The sequence below is a fragment of the Oryctolagus cuniculus genome, chromosome 18 (assembly GCF_964237555.1).
Source record: "Oryctolagus cuniculus chromosome 18, mOryCun1.1, whole genome shotgun sequence".
In the NCBI taxonomy this organism is placed as follows: Eukaryota; Metazoa; Chordata; class Mammalia; order Lagomorpha; family Leporidae; genus Oryctolagus; species Oryctolagus cuniculus.
Window position 1 is genome coordinate 451,151 of NC_091449.1, and position 24,817 is coordinate 475,967.

At 47.7% G+C, this 24,817-nt stretch overlaps 1 protein-coding gene across 8 annotated transcripts in view; it reads left to right on the forward strand.

The window, feature by feature from the left end:
- Positions 1-24,817, forward strand: part of ZNF606 (zinc finger protein 606) — a 39,069-nt gene that overhangs the window by 9,832 nt on the left and 4,420 nt on the right. The window contains exons 1-7 of one of the 8 annotated variants that reach the window (XM_051835253.2): positions 2,128-2,194; positions 2,723-2,923; positions 3,417-3,498; positions 4,499-4,555; positions 5,044-5,132; positions 14,478-14,604; positions 16,020-16,115. In XM_051835253.2, the coding sequence (XP_051691213.1) occupies positions 3,468-3,498; positions 4,499-4,555; positions 5,044-5,132; positions 14,478-14,604; positions 16,020-16,115 (400 nt within the window). In that variant the 5' untranslated portion in view covers positions 2,128-2,194; positions 2,723-2,923; positions 3,417-3,467. Of the gene's footprint in view, positions 1-2,081; positions 2,937-3,416; positions 3,499-4,498; positions 4,556-5,043; positions 5,133-5,178; positions 8,184-14,477; positions 14,605-16,019; positions 16,116-24,817 lie in introns of those variants that run through there. The other 7 variants (XM_051835254.2, XM_051835252.2, XM_008248999.4 and 4 more) reach the window with 7 other exon arrangements.

Here is a 24,817-nt window from a genome sequence, read left to right on the forward strand (position 1 = left end):
ATCTTTCGATGGTTTCCAATAACTTACCAACATAAAAATTTGCAATTCTCCTCGCACCATATTTCTCCTCCCCATCTTGCCAATCTCTGACAGTCTCCACTCAGCAGATTTAAGTGACTGACCTGTCTCCCACCATGCTACCAAGCCTCTGCACACACTTTCCTCCACCTGAGAACCTCCTCCATCTGACAGATACTCAGCCCAAGTGCATTCTGTCAGGCCCTCCCTCCTCTTCCTAACAGAGCTGATTGTTTCTCTGAAAGCCATGCACACACCACAGCCCCACTCCTCAGCCACTTTTATTCCAGTCTTCCCTAGTCTGTCATCCTTTGTATACTGTGGATCTTCAGTAGCCACAGACAGGTCTGACTTGCCTTGGGTGCTTCCACAGCTGGCTCACATGGTAGGCACTCAATATATGCTCAAAGAAGTTTGCTGGGTGGCACATCAAAAGTGGATCACTCACCGAGGCAGCCAGCAAGGGAAGACACCCAGCCCAGATCAGTGCAAACACTAGAGGGAGATGTGAAATTCTGGGGGAAGTTCAGCTCCAACAAAGGTAGAAAGGGGACTCTGAGAGTGACACTGAGCGCCTTTGGTGCAGGCCTCACAGGCCATAGTCTCTCTGCCTTAGCTTGCAGCTCCTCTGTTTTCGGTTTGATGACCGTAAGTCCATCCCTTAACTGAAGATTAATTCACTAGATGGAGGGAGTGGTGCACAGATCAGGCTGATCCCACAGGACCCCAGATCACAAGACTCAGAATTCGATTATCTGCTGTATAACTAACCTGACTCCATTCTGAGATGTTTCACAGGAACCCCAGGTCCTCTTTATAAACAAAGGAATAGCAGTCTGCCCATAAATCTCAGGCAGATGGGCACCCACTTTGCCATCATAGCATTCTCAGAGCACACTGGCCATACTGTTGCTGATGCATCCGAGACAGGCTGGGAGTGCTGTGACCCAACCCCAGACCTGCACACAGGTGGATCATACACTGTTCAACCCCAGCTTCAGTCTGTAAGGTTCCTTACTCTTAACCCTTTGGGAAGGCTGGGTATTAAGCAATGACTGGCTAGAACCCCTGACTCTTGCAAATAGACATGACAGGAGACACAGACACAGAGTGAGCCCACCCGTCCATGTGCTTAGTGATTTCCTAAATGCCTGCAGTGGCCTGGCAGGGCCAGAGTAGAAGAGAAAACCCCAGAATTCAATCCAGGTCTCCATCTGGGTGGTAGGAACCCAATCACTTGAGCCATCATTGTTGCCTCCCAGGGTCTGCATTAGCAGAAAGCTAAGTCAGGAACTGGAGCTGGGTATCAAACTCAAGTGCTCACATACGGAATCCAGTTGTCTTAGTTGGGCTAAACGCCTGACCCTCAATACCTACTTTCTCGGGCCACACTGATGTGATTGGCTTGCTGTACATCGGGGAGAAGACCTAGATGCTGGGGTCCTGCAGCACTGCCCCTAAAGCTTTGTGTTAGCGGGCTCTGCTGTGGGGGATCTTCCCAGGTCAGCAAGGGCTGGAGGCCGGTGCCCTGAGTGAGCAAGCTGTGCATCTTTCCTTCCATCTCGGTGTTGAACGGCTGCTACCGAGGCAGAGTGTTCACTGCTGTGTTCCGTCCTCTACTCGCTCAGTAAATGTTGACGAAAGGAAAGAAAAATCACGCAAGCTCCGTCATCTGCAGAAAAACTTGCGAACAATCCCTTAGGTTCTCAGCAGTGGGGCTTCGCAGGCGAGGGGACGCTCTGGATTAAGTTCCTTATCTTAAAACTAAAAAGCCTAACACACCCACATTCGCAAATCTTGTAACTGTCGAAGAAACGATCCCTTGACAGCCCTCAGAGCCCACCGCGAAATGCGGTTACCAGCAACAGCCATTTCGCTGACAGGTGCAGGGGTCGCGACTTACTCCCGCCCCACCAAAGTTCGCAAGGGCTCCGTGTCGGGGCGGTGAGGGGTCCACAGAGGAAACCCTAACCTCGCTAGGGGCTGCGACACGAGCGCCCCTAGGTGCTTCCCGGCGGAGCGGAGGCGGGACTTGGGGAGGAGCAACTCGGCCGCCCAGCATGGCGGCGCTTCCGGCAAGGCCGGACGTTTGTCGCCCCGAACTACAACTCCCAGCAGACCCCGCGGCGCGTCCTGGTAGACGCCGGGCGAGCGACCGCCATTGTCCGTGGCTGAGGTGAGGCCTTCGCCCGGGCTGTGGGACTGCTGCCATTACACCCACCCCCGCGGAGAGACCAGAGGCTCGGGAGAGCGGGTTGGAGCCGGAGGCGTCTGCGATTGGGGCCGGCGCGGCGCCAGGACAGGTCCTGGGCTTGCCGTCTCCGCGCTGTCGCCCTCGGCCCTCGACCCTGCCTTCTCCCAGCTCAAGGCTCCCTGCCTCGTCCGGCCCGACCCGGCGGGCCCCAGAGGTCCCTGCGCTCCGGTCCTGGCCCTTTGTCCCCACGGCCGCGCACAGAGTTGCTGAGTGCATGGCCAGGCCGGACTTCGGCTCTGGACCAAAGCCCAAGGAAGAGACGCCTGCGGAGGGGCGGGGGGCGGTGGCTGCCAGCTAGGTAAGGCCAGCGGCTTGCTGGGCCGGTGATGAGGCCGCAGTGGGGACTAGCGACCCCGCTTCGTTCCCCAGCAGGCGTCTCTCTACCGGGCCTGTTTGCATAAAGCGTCGGAAGTGGGCTGGGAACAGCCTCAGGTTCTTTTTACTATGCAGTGACCGGGAGATGTCAAACCGCACACAGCGGTTTTGGCGTGGGTCCGACCAGGTGATCTTGGCGCTAGTGCGCATGCTGGTGCCTGACCCAAAGCCCCAGGCATCCGTCAGACAGGTCTGGAGACTTAATGGACGTGGAGTTGGGAGCCCGGGCGCCAAACCTGCCTGTGACTCCACACCACGACACACGGGCTGAGCCTGGTAGGTCTTGCAGGTGGGTTGGGGGCGGGGAGGCAGATGAAAGTCCATGATGTTCACGACTTCATTTTAGAGTAGGCAGTTCAGTGGCTGTGTATGGTCAGAAAATTGTGCAGCCATTGTGCCTTTCGAATTCCATCACCTCCATTAAGTCGCTGTCCACTGCCCCTTCCCCTAGTTCTGTGCTGCCACTGACTGCACAGTGAGGATTGCAGGTAGATTTTACAGTTTTGTCAAATCCGTTGAAAAGGTCCGTCGAAGTTGTCTGGCTCTCCCCTGGGAAAAGTTCACCAGTTTTTAATCTCTAATCCAAGATCACACTTTTTGTCAGCTTATTCAAATTATCTTTCATTTCTTTGTGGGAATTCTGCCATGTTTTTGACCTGTATATTATTATTATTATTTTTTAATGCTCCCTGGGAGCCCTTTGGTTCTTTGTTGTCACTGGCTCTTACGTGAGAAAACTGATTTTGTCTTTTTTCACTTTTGTCTCTAGGTTGGGAATTGTGCTTCTGGTCTGGCAGTTGGTAGAGAGCAATCTTCCAGGATGGCAGCCATCAACCCGTGGACTTCCTGGGGTGAGTCTAGGTTCTGTTTCTTCCGGACCTCTCCAGTTGTCACCTGCTGTAGCTGGGGAAGGACTGAGGGTTTTGGGAGCAGGAAGTGGTACAGAGTTAGAACTGTTTAGAGACAGAGCAAAACTGTTGGCACTGTTTGGAGATGGGAAAACTGTCGGTATAAAAAATAGTATAGCTTCTGTATAAAATACAGATGGCTCCTGAGAAGTGTCATTGGCTCCAGAGATTTTTCTGTGGTTTTTTTAAAAAAAATCATACATACAAATCAAAATGCTATTTTCTGTTACTGTATTTTTTTTTAAAAAAGATTTTATTTTATTTGAGAAATAGAGTTACAAACAGTGAGAGGAAGAGACAGTGACAAAGGTCTTCCTGCCTCTGGTTCACTCCCCAAATGGCCGCAATGGCCAGAACTGCACTGATCTGAAGCCAGGAGCCAGGATGCAGGGACCCTAGCACTTGGGCCATCTTCTACTGCTCTCCCAGACCATAGCAGAGAGCTGGATTGGAAGAGGAGCAACCAGGACTAGAACTGGTGCCCATATGGGATGCCAGCACTGCAGGCAGAAAATTAACCTACTGTACCACAGCACCGGCCCCTATGGCTGAATTTTTAAACTCTATTATTGTTTTCACTTATATAGCATTGATCTATAATTTAAAAACAATGTTAAATAACAATGTTATGTCAGTCTTTTTATTCACTAAAGACTTCAAGGGAATATCAAGATTTTAAAAAATTAGATAATGTTACTTTTTCCAGTTACCTCTTAAGCCATTTAAAGAGCTATATTTTTAGCTGTCCTGTGGCTACATCACATCAATACATTTTCTGACAGTGACCAGTGCATTTCCCGAAGTTCATGTTGAACTTTTTCACATGCCCTTGGGCTCATTCATAGAACTTTGTCATGCACGTATGTCAGATAATCCGCTTTTGCATTTTGTCATCTTTAGTCTCTACATTTGGTGACAGTTGTAATCTGATCCTTCTGTGCAGGTGCCTTTACACACCAGACTTGGGGGATGGCAGCTGTTGACCCGTGGCCCTCCTGGGGTGAGTCAAGAGCATATGTCCTCGTCACCCACTTGGCTGCCATGTTGTGTCCTATCCTTGAAGTCATCTGCCAGTGGTGGGGTTAAGAGCTGGGGACTGGGTTGGGCTTTAGGGCAGAGGATTTGTGGCCCAGATCTGTATCTGTGCAGAGTAGAAACAAGGAGGGATCATAACACACGGTGGGGGGATAAAGTAGTGGTGACGTCTCCAGGACAGGATGCATGAGAATTAACCTGGCCTGGAAGGCTGTGGAATATAGTGCCTCTTGGAGATGTTGCCTTATAGCATAGGGGACAGTGAGGTACGCATCTCTTCAGGACCATTTCTTGCCTTCTGTGAGCCCCGTTTTCTTCATCTGTGGAAAGAAGTGGGTCTTCTTGCCTGAGGGGTAGGGGCGGGGCAGATCCCCCAGCTCCCCAGGAGGAAGGGCTTACATGGGTGAACGTCTGACTGGGAGCTGCCTCCGTAATTTCTGTTTCCTCCCCCAGCTCTGTGTCCTCAGGACCCTGCCTGGCACGTGGAAGGGAGCCCTGAGGAAGAGAGGAGGGCTGCCAGGCTCCCAGCGGCCCGTGTCCAGGTGAGATGGGGCTTCCGCATTTTCCTGAAGGACGGGTGTTCCAAAGGATAGGTATTTGGCTTGTCCCAGGCCATGTTACTTGATGTAATTCCTCAATTTACAACAGTAAGAATTTAGGCAGAGAAGAAATTAGCTGCAAGTTAATGTTTCCTGAGTGTAAGTAGAGAGATTTCAGGCACTTTTCCCTGACTTAGAGCCTCAATGACAACCAATCTGTCCACAGGGTTGTTAGTTTGGGGGACAAGGAGTAACCCTCTTGGCTGGCAACCTTTTTCCTCTCTCCTCCTCCCAGCTTAGCTCACATATTCAGCTCCTGATTTAGGATAATGCTCTGCTGTGAACTCTGTGCCTACTGTGAGGGGAGTAAGGGCAGGTGTGAGGAGCCTGCACCCTGAGGAGCCCCTAGACCCCTACCCAGATTTGTTCAGTCACTAATGATACCTCACAGCTTGTCTGGGGCTGCACCCGCTGTGAGACACAAGAAGCCTCAGGCATTTGGGGAGCCCTGAGTCTTGGGGGGCTCAGTCCAGCTGTCTTGGGAGATGAGAGAGTCTGCATAGATGTCAGTGGGGCACAGAGCACTGAGGTGAGCCTGGTGATCAGGGGCTGACTTCTTAGACCAGCACAGGTATATCTTGGGCCAATGGGGAGGGAGGGAGGTGTACTATATGACCAGTGCCCAGATGTAGACTGACCCCAGTTAGATTTTAGACTGGAATGACTAGGATGAACCCAGCCGGGCCCTGAATGCCTGCTGCAGGGCTGGGACTCCATCCTGCTGGTGTTGGGAACAAGAGGTCCACAGTCCAGAATGTGGTTGTACAGATGCCTCCGTGGGTATTAGGGAAGGAGGCTTTGGGGAGCTTTTGTCTGACCCATCCATGACACTGGGGAGGAGGGTGAAAGCGGAGGCACATAGAGGGAGTTGAAGCAGGGGACTTCAAGACTTGGCACAACTGTGGCTCCTGAGAGAAACAGGACAGTGGAGTTAATGTGGGAAAGGTGCCGTCTCCCTCCCTTTATCCTGCTCAGCCTTCGTACCAGAGGTAGCCACCTAAGAATTTTTTACAATAGTTTATTGAGACGCTGTTCATGTGATATAAAGGTTTTTCTTTTAAAGTATACACATTGGTTTTTAGTCTATTCACAGAATTGTGCAACCATCACCAGTATTCTAGTATTCTAGAAGACTGTCATCACTCCAGAAAGAAGTCCAATACCCACTCATAGGCATTCCCTGTTCCCTGTGCTCCCAGGCCTTAGTAACCACCAATCTGCTTTTGTCTTTGTGGGGTTGCCTGTTCGGACATTTTAGATGAATGGAGTTATGTAATATGAGACCTTCTACTTCTAGCTTCTTTCACTTAAACGTGAGCATAATGTGTTCAGTGACTATCCAGATGCAGCCTGCAACAGTATTTCTTTCCATGACTGAGAAACAGCCATTTTAAGTCCCTGTTTTCAGTTTCTTAGGATTATCTCCATATTTCTAAATGGAAGCTTTTACTACTTAATCAGTTTACATTTACTGTGTTGATTTCCTGAAAGAGAAAGAAAAATAGTTTCATTATTTAGATATTTTAGTTGTAAGTTAAAAATGAATCAAAATGTGAAATAATGTGATATTAAAAAATTTTTAAATTTCGTCTCTCCTTAACTTTATGCCTCCTGTACATTAAAAAAAATTAATAAAACCTTTCACAGTTTCTGACAGGTGAAGTGCATCGTAAGTATGAACTGCGTATGGCAGCGCTGCTGTCCCCGGGAAGCAGAGGGCTTGAACTGAGTGGTGCAGGGTGGTAGTTGTTTGGCATTGGAATTTGGGTGACTGTGAAGTTTACTGCTGTTACAATGTATATATTCATTTTTAGTTTCTAAAACAGAAGCTAGGCTAGGCTGAAAGACGGGCCCTGAATCATTCTCCGGGACACAAGTTAGCTGTAATAAATTATTGTGAAGAAACCCGATTAAGAGCTGTGCTGCATTCTGCTGTTAATTTATGCAAGGGTTTCTGAGAATTATTAGAGTTAATGCTGAGAAAATAAAACAGAATTAAAATAACAACACACATTAATGTCTGAAGAGTTGTGATTTCTGAGAACATGTTCCTGGCCCCCTCCCCACACTCTGGATTTTTTCTTATGGGAAACTTGGACTTGAATCATGTGAGTTTTTAATTAAGAAAGGTCTGATCTTCAGGAGCACAGGTGAATCCCATGTCCCTGTATTACGCTTTCCAAGTTAGCTTTTGACTGAAATAAAGCATCCACCTGAGAAAATATCAAGTATTGTCATCCCTCATTGTCTGAATAGTCTATTCTAGGAACCTGTTGGATAGTGAAATTTCAGCCAGTAGAAACCTAGATACAGTCATTTCAAGGGAAAGATAATAGTAGTGATGATCCTCTAGTCCACTTAAAAACCCCACCAGTCTCCTCAAAAACAGAAACACTCTCAAATCCCTCTGTAACAACCCACCAAGGATTTCTGCTTGACAAACACACATAAAAAGCCAGTAACACTCTGCACCCATCCCTGGTGCTACTCAGTGTAGTTAACATTTCCCAGATCTGTAAAGAACTTGCTCTGAAGTAGTGAATTCTACCAAAAAGTCCAACTGACATTGCCTCAGATTCGATAAAGAGGCCAACTTTGAGGAAACTGAGATAATGAGCCATCTATCAAGATCCTGTCAGGCAACCAGCTGAGAGCCTTCTCGGCACTGTTGGCCCCTCTCAGCCCCTTGCAGAGTTTAAATGTACAGCGGATGGGTTAGCAGATTCTGAAAAGTGCTCTAGAATGCTCGGATGGAAGCTTGTACGTGTGTACAAAGTGATTCTGTGCAAGAATGCTTTCAAGAACTTGGGTGAGCCCTCTGCAAGTCATTCTAGCATGTGATTGAAAGTCTTCAGTTCATTGGGTTATCCAGTGAGACCCAAGGGCCTGCTCCTCCTCGGGAGTGCCTTCCTGTGCTCTGCACCCTCACCTGCAGTCAGAAAACAGAAGCATGCGTTTCCTTGTCAACTTGTACAGGGCCCATCTCCACAGCTGGTAAGACAGATGCTTGTCTTCTGCCATTTCGTCCTTCCAGACTCTTGGTTTTTCATTTTTCCTGGCAATTCTGGGCTAAAAGTATCTACAGTGTCCTTTACCATCCCTGAGTTGAAGCCTCCACAGTTTGTGGGTCCTGATGCTGGGGGTGTGTTCAGCTGGCAGGTCTTTTTCTGACTGCTTTTAGTTCACATGCCTGGTTTAATAACCTTGTTTTCCATTCTGCAAATGTTTTCTAATTCTAAGTTTTATTTTGATGAATTCCACAATTACAGAAAAGCACATAAAGTAACTAAGCAAACATCACCCCCGATCACTCTGAACAGTTATTAGTGTTTAGTTGCTTTTTTCCTTTTTTATGTAGTCCACAATCACATTCTCACCCTTTCTCAGAGCAGTTGCTTGTGGATTCAGTGTGTATCAGCTCATCCATTTTCATACTCATACAAAGGTAAACTTGTTTTAAATCAATGTTTTGCTTGTTTTTTACATGTCACTTTTCTGTAACTTCTTTTGTTAAACTTTGGGGTCCATCTCTGATGATAGTTAGACCAGATTTGTTCCCTTTGCCCTGCCAGGTAGTACTGTTTGGAGAGATGCGCTTGTGTTAGTATTCATCCATTCCTCTATGGATGCTTACATGTACTCCCTCCCGCCACTGTGTTTGCTATACCAGCCAAAGCTGTGTGAATGTTCCTGTGGTTCCACTTTGTACATGTGGAATTGTATCTACGCGCACACAGAGAAGCTCAATTTTGCTGAGTTTTGGGTGTGAGTTTTCAATATTACTAGTGCTGCCAGATGGTGCTCCAGTGGGACAAAGTCACTTTTTTTTTTTTTTTTAAGATTTATTTATGGCTGGCGCCGCAGCTCACTGGGTTCGGCGCCAGCACACTGGGTTCTAGTCCCGGTTGGGGCACCGGATTCTGTCCCGGTTGCCCCTCATCCAGGCCAGCTCTCTGCTGTGGCCCGGGAGTGCAGTGGAGGATGGCCCAAGTGCTTAGGCCCTGCACCCCATGGGAGACCAGGAGGAAGCACCTGGCTCCTGGCTCCTGCCTTCGGATAGGCGCGGTGCGCCGGCTGTAGCGCGGCGGCCATTGGAGGGTGAACCAACGGCAAAAGGAAGACCTTTCTCTCTGTCTCTCTCTCTCACTGTCCACTCTGCCTGTAAAAAAAAAAAAAAAAAAAAAAAAAAAAAAAAAAAAATTATTTATTTCTTTGAAAGACAAAGTTACAGAGAGGCAGAGGCAAAGAGAGAGGTCTTTCATCCACTGGTTTACTCCCCAAGAGGCCACAACAGCCAGAGCTGCGCTGATCAGAAGCCAGGAGCCAGGAGCCTCTTCAGGTCTCCCACATGGACTTGGGCCATCTTGTACCAGACAAAGCCATGTCTTCATCTGGGAAAAAGCCCTCATTTCCCTGCAGCTTTGCCAGCACTGGACAAATTTTTGCTTAGCTAAAGACCAGAAAAAGCTTGTGATTGATACTTTTATTGGCCATCTGTATTTCCTTCCTTAGATTTCTAGAGCCTGACTTACTGACTTGTAGGTATTTGACACACATTCTGGATCTCGTTTCTTAGCCATTTGTGAATTATGTTCTCAGTGTGTAGCTTGTCTTAAATGGTGCATTTTTCAGCCAAATACTTCTTGGCATGTTTTTGTCAAATGTATGTCTTTATGGCTACTGGTTTTGTTTTTTTTTTTTTTTTTGTATCTTATTTTAAGAGGTTTTTTTTTTTGATAAATATTTCTCTCTTGTTCTTTATATTCTCTTTTGGGGTCGTCTGTTAGATAACAGGCCTGTGTCTCTAGTCTCTTTATATCCCATATCCTTTTCTTGGTGGAGAGTGAGAGGCCTGGGGACCCTGTTCTTATAACAGTCCTCTTCTGGGAGCCTCCTGAACTGATTGCTGTGTCTTCTGCTTCTTCATGTTCTGTGAATTATTTCCTGTTCTCTGAGAGAGCCTTTCTTATAGCAGCCTGGAATTTCTCTGTCCTGAAAATCTGAATCAGAGTCCACTGAAGGTTGGATGTGGCTTTTGTCTGGATTCTGTGTCCTCTTGGCTGCAGAACTTGGTTTGTCCACCTGTGTGGCAGGTGTGCCTCATGTTCTGGTTGCTCTGTTCTGTCCATATTTACCAGGGAAGGGCTGTGAGGCTGTTTGAGAGTCCTGTTGTGCTGTTCTTGAACAGTTCTGGTTCATGGTCCTGAAGAGTTGTACTCTGGGCTTCGTGGCTGTTTGTGAGCAAGGACCAGTGGAGCAGTGCTGCTTCTAATTTCCTGAGCTGTCAGCCCATGGGCACCCGTAGCCAACCGGGACTGACGCGGTCCCAACTTGAGTACTCAGCCTGCGTACCTCCCACACTTAACACTGTAGTGTGAGAAGACTTCTGGGAGATTTGCCAGCGAGATGTGCAGTGATACCGGGAGCCATGCCCACAAAGTAGGGTGGCTGACAAAGCTGTCCTGTTTTCAGCCTCTCCCTGCTACCTTCACTGTATTGTGTAAGCTTGTGCCCAGGCCCTGTCCTGGTACTGACTGCTGCAGACCGCCCTGCTTCTGCTTGGTTGCAGTGGCTCTGGTCTGCTTAGTTGGTCAGCCTCACTTTGCTGTGCATCTTGCCAGTGTGTGGAACTCCAGGTGCTGATGCGCTCTTCATGAGCTGGGGGATGTTTCTTTTACTTCCCCTTTTTTAATTTAGGAGATTTTATAAACCCAGACATGAAGCCTGCATTAGTTCTCTGTTGCCACTGTAACAGGTTACCACAAACTTCATAATATGAATTTGTTCTCTTGTTGTGGAGCTCAGAAGTCTAACATGGGTGTAGGGCTGTATTCCTTCTGGAGGCCCGGGGAGAATCTGTTGCTTTGCTGCTCCCAGTTTCTGAAGGCCACCTGAATCTCTGTCTTAAGGTGCTTTACTGTGACCTCTGCTTACATCATCACCTCTCCTCTGGCTTGGCTCCTGCCTCCCAGTCTCACTTGTAAGGAACCTGTGATGGCACTGGGCCCACCTGGATAATCAAAGATACTTGCCCATCTTGACACTTGTACTTTAACCACATCTGCCAAGTGCCTTTAATTAATAAGGTAATAGTCACAGGTTCTGGGATCCGCACATGGCCATCTTTGTGGGGGGGTGGGGTCATTCTTCTGCCTACCATAAGCACCCATGTTCATCAGTGTCAGTCACGGCCAGCTTTCACCTTTGTTCCTTTTTAGCTGTCCCTGCACAACCTTTATGTTAAATTGGAGCATTTTAAATCAGATCCTAAAATTGTATCATTTTGCCCTCAAATGGTTTTATTCATATATGTATATCTAAGAGAGATGTACCTTTTGGAACATAACTACAATACCTTTACCAACCCAGAAAAATTAACAGTAATCTTCACTATCACAATTCCTTAATTTAACCTAATACCCAGTGCAGTTTGAACTTTTCTCACTTGCCCCCAGAGTGTTTTAGAGTCAGTTTGCTCAAACCAGGATGCAAACAAAGCCCAGTGTGTGCTTTATATGCTGAAGAATCTAGGTCCTTTGCCTTACTGAACATTTGTGATGTCATTGAATGAATTGGCCTTTCCCATATAGGGAAATTAGACTAGAGGCCTGAACAGATTCATTGGTATTTTTTTTAATGATTTATTTATTTGGAAGGCAGAGTGACAGAGAAAGGCAGAGAGAGAGAGAGAGCGAGAGCAAACATATGAATATATGGAATCTTCCATCTGCTAATTCACTACCCAAATGGCTGCAGTTGCTGTATGGGTCTGGGCTGAATGCAGGGACCTTGAACTCCATCCTAGTGTCCACATCAATGGCAGAGGCCCAAGCACTTGGGGTATCATCTGCTACTTTCCTAGGTGCATTAGCAGGGAGCTGCATTGGAATGAAAGCAGTCAGGACTTGAAATGGCACTCTGATCCGGGATGCCAGTGTTACAGGCATCACCTTAGCCCACTGTGCTGCAATGCCAGTTCCTTATTGGGTATTTTTGGTGGGAGTACCTCCTAAGTGTTGCTGGGCCCTTCCTGCTATGTTGCGCCTGTGGTCACATATTGTCTGGTTATTCCATTTTCAGGTGATAGGCATTGGTGGGTGCAGCAATTGTCAGGCCAATCCCTGTCTGCCTTTCAGCAGTCATTGATGGTTATTGCCAGTGTCCACTGTTTTAATAGGGCTTGCAAAACCACTAATGATTTTATTCCTCTTGTGTCCATGAGATGTGATTCTTCTATTCCTTTCTAAACATATACTAATTCTGTTGAGATCTTAGGAGGAATGGGAGGAAGTTTGAAGTTTGTGGTTCTGTCCACCAGCTTAACAGGTTCCAGCATGTGGGTTTGGGCCTTGTTAAGTGTAGGTGGACATCAAAGCCATCTAAGAAGATGCTACCCACCCCTGTGAAGGTGTGGGAGATGAGCGCAGGACCAGAGCCCTCCTGTCCTGTTCCTCAGGTGTGACTGTTCTATGAAAGTACATCAGATTTACATTTTGTGTACATCTCTGGCTGTGTGTTGTAAGTAAACTTAAGAAGTTTGTGTTAACTTCCTAACATACGAGCTGCAGCCATAAAGGACACTGAAGTTTGAGCAGGTCTATAAGATGACAACCAGGAAACTGGCATGGATGACCTCAGTGTTGGGGAATGTCAGAGAAGGTGGAAGCAGAAATCCACCATGTGTTTTGCAATTGTACAGCATCAGGGATCTTGGAGAGAGCTTGGCAAAAATAAGAATCAGTGCCCCAAAATGCTTCCAATGGATCACCAAGACCATGGGCTGTTGTAAGGCTGTGTGAGTGGGGTTTGCAGCAGGAGTTGGTTTTTCTGGGTAAGGGAGTCTTTGGAGCAAAATCAAGTCTTTGTTTTAAGCCAGTCATTGTGTGAAGGTGGAGAAGAGCAGTTCAGATGAGCAGAGTCAAAGTCGGTAAGCTTAAGACTAAGCAGCAAGGCTGGCCAGATCAGAGCGATGCTCAGTGTGTAGCTGTGAGGCAGAGACAGGTAAGGCAGGCCACGGGAAAGAGCTTATTTGCATAGAAGTGACACAGCTGTGAAGAGTAGGGGTGCCGCCCAGAGGATCCTTGGGGTGGAAATGATGCACGGCACATGTCTCAGCTCAGTGGATGTTTGCCTTAGGGTTGAGTCTGCACTGATAATGGAGATAGATCAGAAAGCTGCTTTCCAGACAGTGAGGTATGGACAGGTTGTAGGGGGCTGAGAAGCCAACCTCTCCACCACAGGGGAGGCATCTGTCCACTCCCCCCAGGAATGCTCAGGTACATGAGACTCATGATTTCTTACAAGGATGACAAGAGATTTATTCATTGCAAAAATTAGACCTGGGTTATCATTCATCTTTCCCTCTAGTTTGGGTTTTATTTAATTTAAGTGCTTTAATTTTTCTTTTTTTTAATGTGAGAGGTAGAGAGAGAGATCTTCCATTTGCTGGTTCATTCCTCAAATGCCTGTAACAGCCAGGGTTGGACCAGGCCAAAGCCAGGAGCCTAGATCTCTATATGGATCTCCCACATGGGTGGCAGGGACTAAAGTACTTGAGCCTTCATCTGCTACCTCCCAAAATGTACCTGAGCAAGAAAGTGGATTGGAAGCAGAGTAGCAAGGACTCAAACCAAGCACTCTGAAATGGGATGTGGGTCCCAGAGGTAGAAAGTTAAGCCACTGTTCCAAATACCTGCTCCTATTTCAGGGGCTTCTGACGGCTGCTGTAACTGATTCTTCTTGGCCTGGGTGGTCTGGGCTGTCCTGCTCACTCTTAGCTCTGCTTGGACATAAATGATCTGGGAATGGAAGCATCCATACCATGAATAGGAAGACAGCTTGTAAATGTCCAAATCACACTACAAGGTCCTAGATCCACATACTGGGGCAAAGATGCCAAAGTCTCTGGCCTGTGACCAGTGCTTGTGTCTATATCTGCTGTGGTCTGGACCTTGCTACACGTTTGCATTTTGAAAGGAGGGGACATTGCCCATGTGGAATCCTATCCACACTAGCCAGGGTCACTAGAATTGGGCAAGAGTCTTGGGAGACACCTGCTCATCTTTCCTGTGCTTACTTGGGCCCAGGTATCTTATTCCCCAAGATCACATCCTAAATGTAGGACCCTGGGGTATTCCCACTAGGACTGACATATGTCAATCAGTTTTGCATATATCCTGGATAGTCCTACGTTCTGACTCCTTTCCCCAGGGCCGTCAGCTTCACCCAATCCCAAGAAACATTGGAGGGAGTGGTCCTGGCTGAAAAGGAACGTGTGTGTTCTTTTAGGAACCAGTAACCTTCAAGGATGTGGCAGTGGACTTCACTCAAGAAGAATGGGGGCAGTTGGACCTTGTTCAGAGGACTCTGTACCGAGATGTGATGCTGGAGACCTATGGACATCTGCTGTCCGTGGGTAAGGCAGGTGCCCAAGATGTTTAAAAGCTATCATGGTCGGGGCCAGCTTCAGGAGGGCTGAGATGATTATTTATTTATTTAGCTTTAGATGCTTTATTTTTAATAGAAAGCTTTTATTTAATAAATATAAATTTCATAAGTACAATTTTTGGATTATAGCAGTTCTTCCCGCTATACCTGCCCTCCCACTCCAAACAATCCCACTTCCTACTCCCCTCCCATCCCATTCTTCATTGAGATTCATTTTTAATTATCTTTATATACAGAAGATCAACTCTATACTAAGTAAAGATTTCAACAGTTTGCACCCACACAGACACACAAAGTGTAAAGTACCGTTTGAAGACTGGTTGTACCGTTAATTCTCACACTACAACACATTAAGGACAGAGGTCCTACATGGAGAGCAAGTACATAGTGACTCCAGTTGTTGATTTAACAATTGACACTCTTATTTATGACATCAGTGATTACCCAAGGCTCTTGTCATGAGCTGCCAAGGCTATGGAAGCCTCTTGAGTCCACAAACTCCGACATTATTTAAACAGGGCCGTGATCAAAGTGGAGGCGCTCTCCTCCCTTCAGAGAAGGGTACCTCCTTCTTTGATGGCCTGTTCTTTCCACCGGGATCTCATTCACAGAGATCTTTCATGTAGGTCAGTTTTTGCCACGATGTCTTGGCTTTCCATGCCTGAAATACTCTCATGGGCTTTTTAGCCAGATCCAAATGCCTTAAGGGCTGATTCTGAGGCCAGAGTGCTATTTAGGGCATTTGTCATTCTGTGTGTCCTGCTTCCCATGTTGGATTGTTCTCTCCTTTTTAATTCTATCAATTATTATTAGCACATACTTGGTCTTATTTGTGTGATCCCTTTGACAGTTTATGATCAGTTATGAACTTAAACTGATCACATTAACTAGTAAGATGGCATTGGTACCTGCCAACTTAATGGGATTTGGAGTCCCATGGCAAATTTTTAGCTTTACCCTTAGGGGTAGGTCGGAGGGAACATGTGCCAAACTGTACATCTCCTGCCTCTCTTATTCCCACTTTTATTTTTAACAGGGATCAATTTTCAATTGGATTTAAGCACCTAGGAATAATTCTGTGTTATGTAAAGAGTTCATCCAATGGTGTTAAATAGACAAAGAAAATACTGAAAAGATTAAAATGGTAAGCTGTTCCTTGACAGTCAGGATGAGAGCTGATCAAGTCATTGCTTCTCTTAGTGTGAGATGATCTTGAGCCCTGAGGATCAGGGATCAAGTTCCTAATGTTTAGGAAGCTTGAAGTGGGAGGAACTGATCTTAGTCTGCCCCACTGAGAAGTCACAGGGAGGAATAGGCAGGAGAAGCTTTGTTTGGCTTCGCCCAAAGCTTTACACAAGTCCCACGTTTTTCCTTCATGTGTAGGGAATCAGATCACCAAGCCTGAGGTCATCTCGCTGTTGGAACAAGGAGAGGAGCCATGGTCAGTGGAGCAAGCATACCCTCAAAGCACTTGTCCAGGTAAGGGCAGGCCCTGGTGTGAGCAAAGAATTTCTTCCATTCAGAATTACCTCAATGGGCCGGCGCCGCGGCTCACTAGGCTAATCCTCCGCCTAGCGGCGCCAGCACACCGGGTTCTAGTCCTGGCTGGGGCACCGGATTCTGTCCTGGTTGCCCCTCTTCCAGGCCAGCTCTCTGCTGTGGCCAGGGAGTGCAGTGGAGGATGGCCCAGGTGCTTGGGCCCTGCACCCCATGGGAGACCAGGAGGAAGCACCTGGCTCCTGGCTCCTGCCATCGGGTCAGCACGGTGCGCCGGCCGCAGCGCACAGGCCGTGGTGCCCATTGGAGGGTGAACCAACGGCAAAGGAAGACCTTTCTCTCTGTCTCTCTCTCTCACTGTCCACTCTGCCTGTCAAAAAAAAAAAAAAAAAAAAAAGAATTACCTCAATGGGCTTTTTTTTCTCCTTGTGTTGACTTCCTTGCTGTTATTAATAAGATAATAGTTTTTGTATAGGCTGGTGCTGTGGCTCAATAGGCTAATCCTCCACCTAGCGGCGCCGGCACACGGGTTCTAGTCCCGGTCAGGGCTCCGGATTCTGTCCTGGTTGCCCCTCTTCCAGGACAGCTCTCTGCTGTGGCCTGGGAGTGCAGTGGAGGATGGCCCAAGTCCTTGGGCCCTGCACCCCATGGGAGACCAGGAGAAGCACCTGGCTCCTGGCTTTGGATCAGCATGGTGCACCGGCCGCGCAGCGCGGTGGCCATTGGAGGGTGAACCAACGGCAAAGGAAGACCTTTCTCTCTGTCTCTCTCACTGTCCACTCTGCCTGTCAAAAAAAAAAAAAAAAAAAAAAAAGAATTACCTCAATGGGCTTTTTTTCCTCCTTGTGTTGACTTCCTTGCTGTTATTAATAAGATAATAGTTTTTGTATAGGCTGGTGCTGTGGCTCAATAGGCTAATCCTCCACCTAGCGGCGCCGACACACGGGTTCTAGTCCCGGTCAGGGCTCCGGATTCTGTCCTGGTTGCCCCTCTTCCAGGACAGCTCTCTGCTGTGGCCTGGGAGTGTAGTGGAGGATGGCCCAAGTCCTTGGGCCCTGCACCCCATGGGAGACCAGGAGAAGCACCTGGCTCCTGGCTTTGGATCAGCATGGTGCACCGGCCGCGCAGCGCGGTGGCCATTGGAGGGTGAACCAACGGCAAAGGAAGACCTTTCTCTCTGTCTCTCTCTCTCACTGTCCACTCTGCCTGTCAAAAAAAAAAAAAATAATAATAATAGTTTTTGTATGCTGTAGTTTCCCTCGTCTTATGCTCTCTTTATGGCTTTCATATTCTCTGCTATCCCTTTGTCTAAGATGCATTTTTACTCATTTACCTACATTAAAATTTTTATTTATTGTCAAATTTTAGAGTATGGCCACAGATGCTTGTTTAAAAAAGTAATAGGCAAGGGAAAGAGGGTTTTTAGATATAGGTAATGTAGTCACATGGTTCAGAAAACTCAAAGCTACATGAAATGTGTACACTGTAAAATCTCATATGTATCCCCTCTTTTCCACATTATTCTTACCCCTGAAACACAAATGCACAGCAACACACAGAGGCAAACACACAGGAAATCACTTTCCTTTTAAGATTTATTTATTTTTTAAAAAAATGTATTAATTTATTTGAAAGGCAAAGTTACAGAGAGGTAGAGGGAGAGAGGGAAGTCTTCCATCTGCTGGTTCACTCCCCAAATGGCTGCAATGGCCGAAGCTGAGCCAGGCTGAAGCCAGGAGCCAGGAGCTTCTTCTGGGACTTCCAGGTGGGTGCAGGGGCCCAAGGACTCGGGCCATAGCAGAGAGCTGGATTGGGAGAGGAGCAGCTGGGACTTGAACTGCTGCCCATATGGGATGCTGGCACTGCAGGTGGTGGCTTTACCCACTGTGCCATAGCGCCAGCCCCAATTATACGTATATTTTTAGTTGTTGTCCTGGAGATTGCGGTTAACATCTTACAGTGATCTTGTTTGGATTAGTACCAATTTAGTTTTTTTAAAGTATCTAGGAAGATTTCTCTTTCTCTCTCTCTAAATCTGCCTTTCAAATAAATCTTTTTTTTTTTTTTTTTTTTTTTTAAATGAATGACCCTGAGGGTGTCAGGATAGTATTTTATGGACTGCAGTTCTGCAGCTCTGGCTCTTAAAGCTGCCCACTTGCCCTGGACATACCAAACTGACGAATTCATACATTGTAAATCAGGGCTCTTCTGCCCACTCAGACCCACCTCATCACAGTGGGCATGGGTCTCTCATTTCTGGATGGCCCCCTCCCAACAGATAGCATAAGTAGGCTGTGGCCCACTGCCTGGAGGGCTGAATCTCTTCTCAGACCCCTACTCACTGTCTGAGCAGGAGCCTCACTTACCCTCTTCCATGCTGTTCCATCCTCAGTAAAAGTCTTTCCTGCTTTTAATGGCTGCCTCCTCATCTTCTTCAAACCCTAAAATCTTAAACAACAGGGCCCCAAGCACTTGGGCCGTCTTCCACTGCTTTTCCAGGCACACTAGCAGGGAGCTGGGTCACCAGTGGAGCATCACAGACTTGAATGGGCATCACAGATACACGCATTACAGGCAGCAGCTTAACTCACTGCGCCACAGTATCAATTTAGTTTTGATAGTATACAAAACTGCTTCTTTATAGTTCTGTCCTACCCTTTTGTATCTGTTATTGTCACAAATTGCATTTTTATGTGTGTGTCCATCAACAGAGAATTATAATTGCTGTCTTATATAGCTGTCTTATTTTAATTTTTTTAATTTATTTTTTATTTGAAAGGCAGAGGGAGAGAGACAGAGGTCTCCCATCTGCTGGTTTACTCCCCAAGTGCCTGTAATAGCCAGGACTGGGCCAGATGGAAACCAGGAGCTAGGAAATGAATCTGGGGGTCCACATTAGAAGGAGGCTGGAATTAGTAGCTGCAGGAAGTAAGCCCAGCAGAGACCACCTTACCCACCAAAGGGTGGACCCTGACACAAGAAGTCAGCAAAAAGTGAGGCTTTATTCAACAAGGAAGGGTAACTGGTGAGTAGGCATACCCAGGATGGCAGGAACACAGCATATGTAGCCCAGTGCACAGTCCCTCCCCGCTGAGAGCTCAGAAGGTCACAGTCTTCCTGGGAACCACTTAGGAACCTCCGCCCTCCCTTTTTATGCATGCGGGAGATCCTTTGTTAGGTTTTATTTCCCAGGATTGGTGAAAGCCTTTTCAAGCATCAGGGGCTGGTTTTACAGGGCTAAAACCGAATGGTGGCAGTTGTCACTGGGCAGAGGACACGTGATCAGGGCTGTGGAAGAAGCACTGTGGCTAGTCTGTCTCCCCACTCCCACCACTGAAGTTGATAATTCTCAGAAATGGTACATAAATCAGTGTTGCCCCGTTTTAACATCTTGTTTTGTGTATAAGCCTTGTTGTTGTTGCCACATTTACAAGTTAGGTGTCACTGACTCTCAGGATACTTCTGAGATGTCTGGTGGGGGTGAGGAGGATGTTCTGTATTTTGAGTTACTGTTTAGTGTTCTTTAATTGCAGCCTAAGGGACTCTTCTTAACATGAAATAGGACAGATTTGCTAGTGAGTCTCTTGATTCAGCCTTCATTTTTGAAGGATAATTTTGTTGGATGTGGAATTCTTGGTTGACAGTTTCTTCCCTTCTGACATCCATTGTTCTTAGGAGGAATCTTTCTGAAGATCCCTTGTCAGATATTACGAGTTGCTTCTCTTCTGCTGCTTTCAGGATTCGCTTTGGCTTTGGCCAGTTTAATTGTGATGTGTGTGCCTGTGGTCTTCTAAGTTGGAGATTTTAAAAGCCCTTATCCTAAGCTGCTGCTTTTCATCTTTTTGGTTAGCATTTTGTTAACCCTAGCTCTCTGCCATTGCCTCGGGTGATAGTGACTTAAAAACATTGCTTATAAATGTTTGACAAGTATTTCTTAACAGATTTTAGCACTAGTCAAATCAGGCAAAACAGAGAAAAGCCAAGGATGGAATATTGGTAAGTTTCTAAAGGTCACAGAACTCACTCTTCTTAATGAAATTCAGTCACTTCTCTTGGTAAATGCTTCCTGGTTGCTGCAAGGCTTTGGATGATTTATTCTGACAGTTTTCCTCAGCTTATTAGTTGTTTTTACAGAGAGGAGAAATTATTAAAGTTCTTACTTTGCCATTTTCACTGATAATCATTTTTAGTAATTTCTATTTTATACAACTATAGTCCTATAGGAATTCTGCTGCATTTTTGCAGCAGAATACTGTACACACTGTATCAAAATTTTTTAAAAAACATTATTTGAAAGGGAACATGGGGGGAATGCACATGTGCAAGTGAGCGAACAAAGGAGAACACTTCCACTTGCCAGTTCACCCCTCAAATACCTACAGTAGTTGGGTCTGGGACAGGCAGAAGCTGGGAGTCATGAACCCAATCCAGGTGTCCCACGTGGGTGGCAGGAACTCTATTACCTGAACCATCACTGCTGGTTCCCAGAGTTGGCACTATCAGGAATCTAGTCAAAAGCTAGAGGCATGCATCAAATGCTGTTGTCCCAGTACAAGACAGGGACGTCCCAGCTGTTAAGCTAAACCCACACCCCATCTTGGTGTTGTGTAAGATTTATTTGTTTGAAAGGCAAAGTGACAAAGAGATAGGAAAACTGCCACCCCAACACACAGACACACGAGGTTGGGAGTGGGTGGAGGAGATATCTTCCATCCTCTGGTTTACTCCTCCAAATACCCACAACAGTTGGGGCTACGCCAGGCTGAAGCCAGGAGCTAGGAACTGCATCTGAGTGTCACACATGGGTGGGTGGGCCAACACTGGATGCCATCCATGTGCATTAGCAGAAAGCTCGATCAGAAGCATGGAGTTGTCAGGACTCAAACCAGACACTGCAGTCTGGGATGTGGGTGTCCCAAGCCGTGGCTTAACTCTCTGTACCTCGACACTACCCCGTTGTTTTTGAACAGTGTACCACAGCCTCCTCTTGAGTCCAAAGATTGGACATTTCTTCTCCTACTCTAGTGCAGTGGCTTTTCTGGATAAGCTCAGCAGTTGCCCCCTATCTAGATCTGACGTGTTCCTCTAAGGGCTGTGAGTCCTCTGAGGGCCTGTGGATCCTCTGAGGGCCTGTGAGTCCTCCAAGGGCCTGTGGATCCTCCGAGGGCCTGTGGATCCTCCGAGCGCCTGTGAGTCCTCTGAGGGCCTGTGGATCCTCTGAGGGCCTGTGGATCCTCTAAGGGCCTGTGAGTCCTCCGAGGGCCTGTGGATCCCTCTGAGGGCCTGTGAGTCCTCCGAGGGCCTGTGAGTCCTCTGAGGGCCTGTGGATCCTCCGAGGGCCTGTGAGTCCTCTGAGGGCCTGTGGATCCTCCGAGGGCCTGTGAGTCCTCCGAAGGTCTTCGAGTCCTCTGAGGGCCTGTGGATCCTCTGAGGGCCTGTGGATCCTCCGAGGGCCTGTGGATCCTCTGAGGGCCTGTGGATCCCTCTGAGGGCCTGTGAGTCCTCTGAGGGCCTGTGGATCCTCCGAGGGCCTGTGGATCCTCCGAGGGCCTGTGGATCCTCCGAGGGCCTGTGAGTCCTCCGAAGGTCTTCGAGTCCTCTGAGGGCCTGTGGATCCTCTGAGGGCCTGTGGATCCTCCGAGGGCCTGTGGATCCTCTGAGGGCCTGTGGATCCCTCTGAGGGCCTGTGAGTCCTCTGAGGGCCTGTGGATCCTCCGAGGGCCTGTGGATCCTCCGAGGGCCTGTGGATCCTCCGAGGGCCTGTGAGTCCTCCGAAGGTCTTCGAGTCCTCTGAGGGCCTGTGGATCCTCTGAGGGCCTGTGGATCCTCTGAGGGCCTGTGGATCCTCTGAGGGCCTGTGAGTCCTCCGAGGGCCTGTGGATCCTCCGAGGGCCTTTGAGTCCTCCGAGGGCCTGTGGATCCTCCGAGGGCCTGTGGATCCTCCGAGGGCCTATGAGTCCCACCAGCTTTCCTTCTCTTACGCTCAGTGCTGACCATTCTCAGTTACTCTCCTGGGCCCTCCATCCTTGCATAGCTACCATTTTACAGAGCATGTCAGCTGCTTCCTGATCTCAGTAGACAGAATAAGGAAACTTATCTCCTCTTCCTGCTGTGTGTTTTTTATGCTAGCCTTCTGCAAGAACCTAAGCTGGAGACTGAGAAGTCCTCTTGACCCTTTCTTCTCTCCAAGAAGTAATCTCTCTCCTATTTATTTTTAAAGATTTATTTATTTATTTGAAAGGCAAAGTTGGAGGGAGGGAGGAAAGGAGAGAGGGGGTGGTAGGTCTTCCAGTCACTGGTCCATATCACTCCCCAAATGGCCACAATGGTCGGGGCTGAAGCCAGGAGCCTGGAACTCCATCTGCATCTCCCATGTGAGTGCTGGGGCCCAAAGACTTGGACCGTCTTCCTCTGCTTTCTCCGGGACATTAGCAGGAAGCTGGATTGTAAGTGGAGCAGCTGGGACTGCAACTAGTACACATATGCAATGCCAGCATCACAGGCAGCAGCTTAACCTGCTGTGCCACAATGCTGGCCCTCAATAATCCCTCTTCTGACTCCTAGTATTGTTACTCTGGAATTTTGGTAGTGTCATTCAGCTTCCATCAGTTTCACCCTAAGTCAAGCTGGCCCCTTCCTCATAAGAATCCAGTTAAGTTGATGAGAAAATTATTACTTCTTTTATGTTGTTCTTTTTAGTAATTTTTGTTTCTTATTAGCCACCTCAGGTTTTTTTTGATTTATCTCCTGAAATCTTTCATTATGAGGTCCTTGTCAGTAAATTTACAGTGAATGCAGTTGTTGTTTAAGGAAACAACCAGAGTTAAGACCTTCTCATTTTTTCTTTATTTTGATCATTTCTTGAACAGCTCCTGTGGTTTACTCAGCTGGAACCCTTCCTGTCCTTCTTACAGGCAGTGGAATCATGGGTGTCATGCTCATTCTGAGGCAGCAGTCGGTCCTACATCTAAGCTGTGCTAGAAGCCTCAGCTTATGTTTGTCCTGTGTGAACCATCTGCAGTTGCTTCTTTGTGTCAGTGCTGGTCTCCTCTTTCTTATCTCCCACCCCCTTAGCGTCCATACCCCACATGTCTTAGTGGTATTTCATGTGTATTGTTCATGCTGATTGATTGTCCTTCATCACCGGATTCTTTTATAGTTAGCTTTTTTTTTTTTTTTTGACAGGCAGAGTTAGTGAGACAGAGAGAGACAGAGAGAAAGGTCTTCCTTCCGTTGGTTCACCCCCAAAATGACTGCCACGGCCGGCACGCTGCACTGATCCGAAGCCAGGAGCCAGGTGCTTCCTCCTGGTCTTCCATGCGGGTGCAGGGCCCAAGCACTTGGGCCATCCTCCACTGCACTCCCAGGCCACAGCAGAGAGCTGGACTGGAAGAGGAGCAACCGGGACAGAATCCGGCACCCCAACCGGGACTAGAACCTGGAGTACCGGCGCCACAGGTGGAGGATTAGCCTAGCGAGCCATGGCGCCAGCCAATAAAGGACCTTTAGATGGGGAGATTATCCTGGGTTATCTGGGTGGGTTCAAAATGTGATCATAGGGTGAGGAAGGAGAGTCAGGCAGAGGGAGGAGATATGATGACAGAGGTTGAAGTGATGTGATTTGTAGATGGAGGAAGGAGCTGTAAGCCTAGAAAGGCAGGCACAGGCAGATACAGAAGATTCAGGAGGATGCTCCACTGTGGTAGCAGCTCTGTTTTAGCACAGTGAAATCTGTTTTGGACTTCTAACTTATGGAACTAAAGCACAACACATTTGTATTATTTTAAGCCAATAAATTTGTGACAGTTTGTTACAACATCAGTAGGAAACTAATATAGAAGTAGGAAACTAATATAGACTCTGTTGTTGCAGGACGTACCTTGACGATGATGACAGGTGGCTCCCATCTGTTCAATTTACCAGGAATTTTTTCTATATTCACAGATCCATTTAATCATCAGAAAAGTCCACAAAAGATGGTGACAGAGCCAGTAATTAAATGTAGATATTGAAGGCAGTTGTTTGGCCCAGTGGCCATGATGCTGTTAAGGATGCCCGCCCACATCTCATGTTGGGGTTCTTGGCTTGATGCCCAGCTCTGGCTCCTGATGCCAATTTCTTGCTGGTGTGAACACAAGCAGGCAGTGGTGATGGCTCAAGTTGGGTTGCTACCAGCCACCTGGGAGATGTGAATTGAGTTCTTGATTCCCAGCATTGCCATCCTCCACCCCCAGCTGTTGTGGGCCTTTGGGGAGTGAATCAGTGGATGGGAGTGCTCTCTCTTTCTCAAATAATATATATAGATTATCAGGCTATCACTGTCCTGTTTCATCCTATGTTTCATTCTTTTTTTTTTTTTGACAGGCAGAGTGGACAGTGAGAGAGAGACAGAGAGAAAAGTCTTCCCTTGCCTTTGGTTCACCCTCCAATGGCCGTCGCGGCCAGCGCACTGCGGCTGGTGCACCGCACTGTTCTGATGGCAGGAGCCAGGTGCTTCTCCTGGTCTCCCATGGGGTGCAGGGCCCAAGCACTTGGACCATCCTCCACTGCACTCCCTGGCCACAGCAGAGAACTGGCCTGGAAGAGGGGCAACCGGGACAGAATCCAGCGCCCCGACCAGGACTAGAACCCGGTGTGCCGGCGCTGCAAGGCGGAGGATTAGCCTAGTGAGCCGCGGCGCCGGC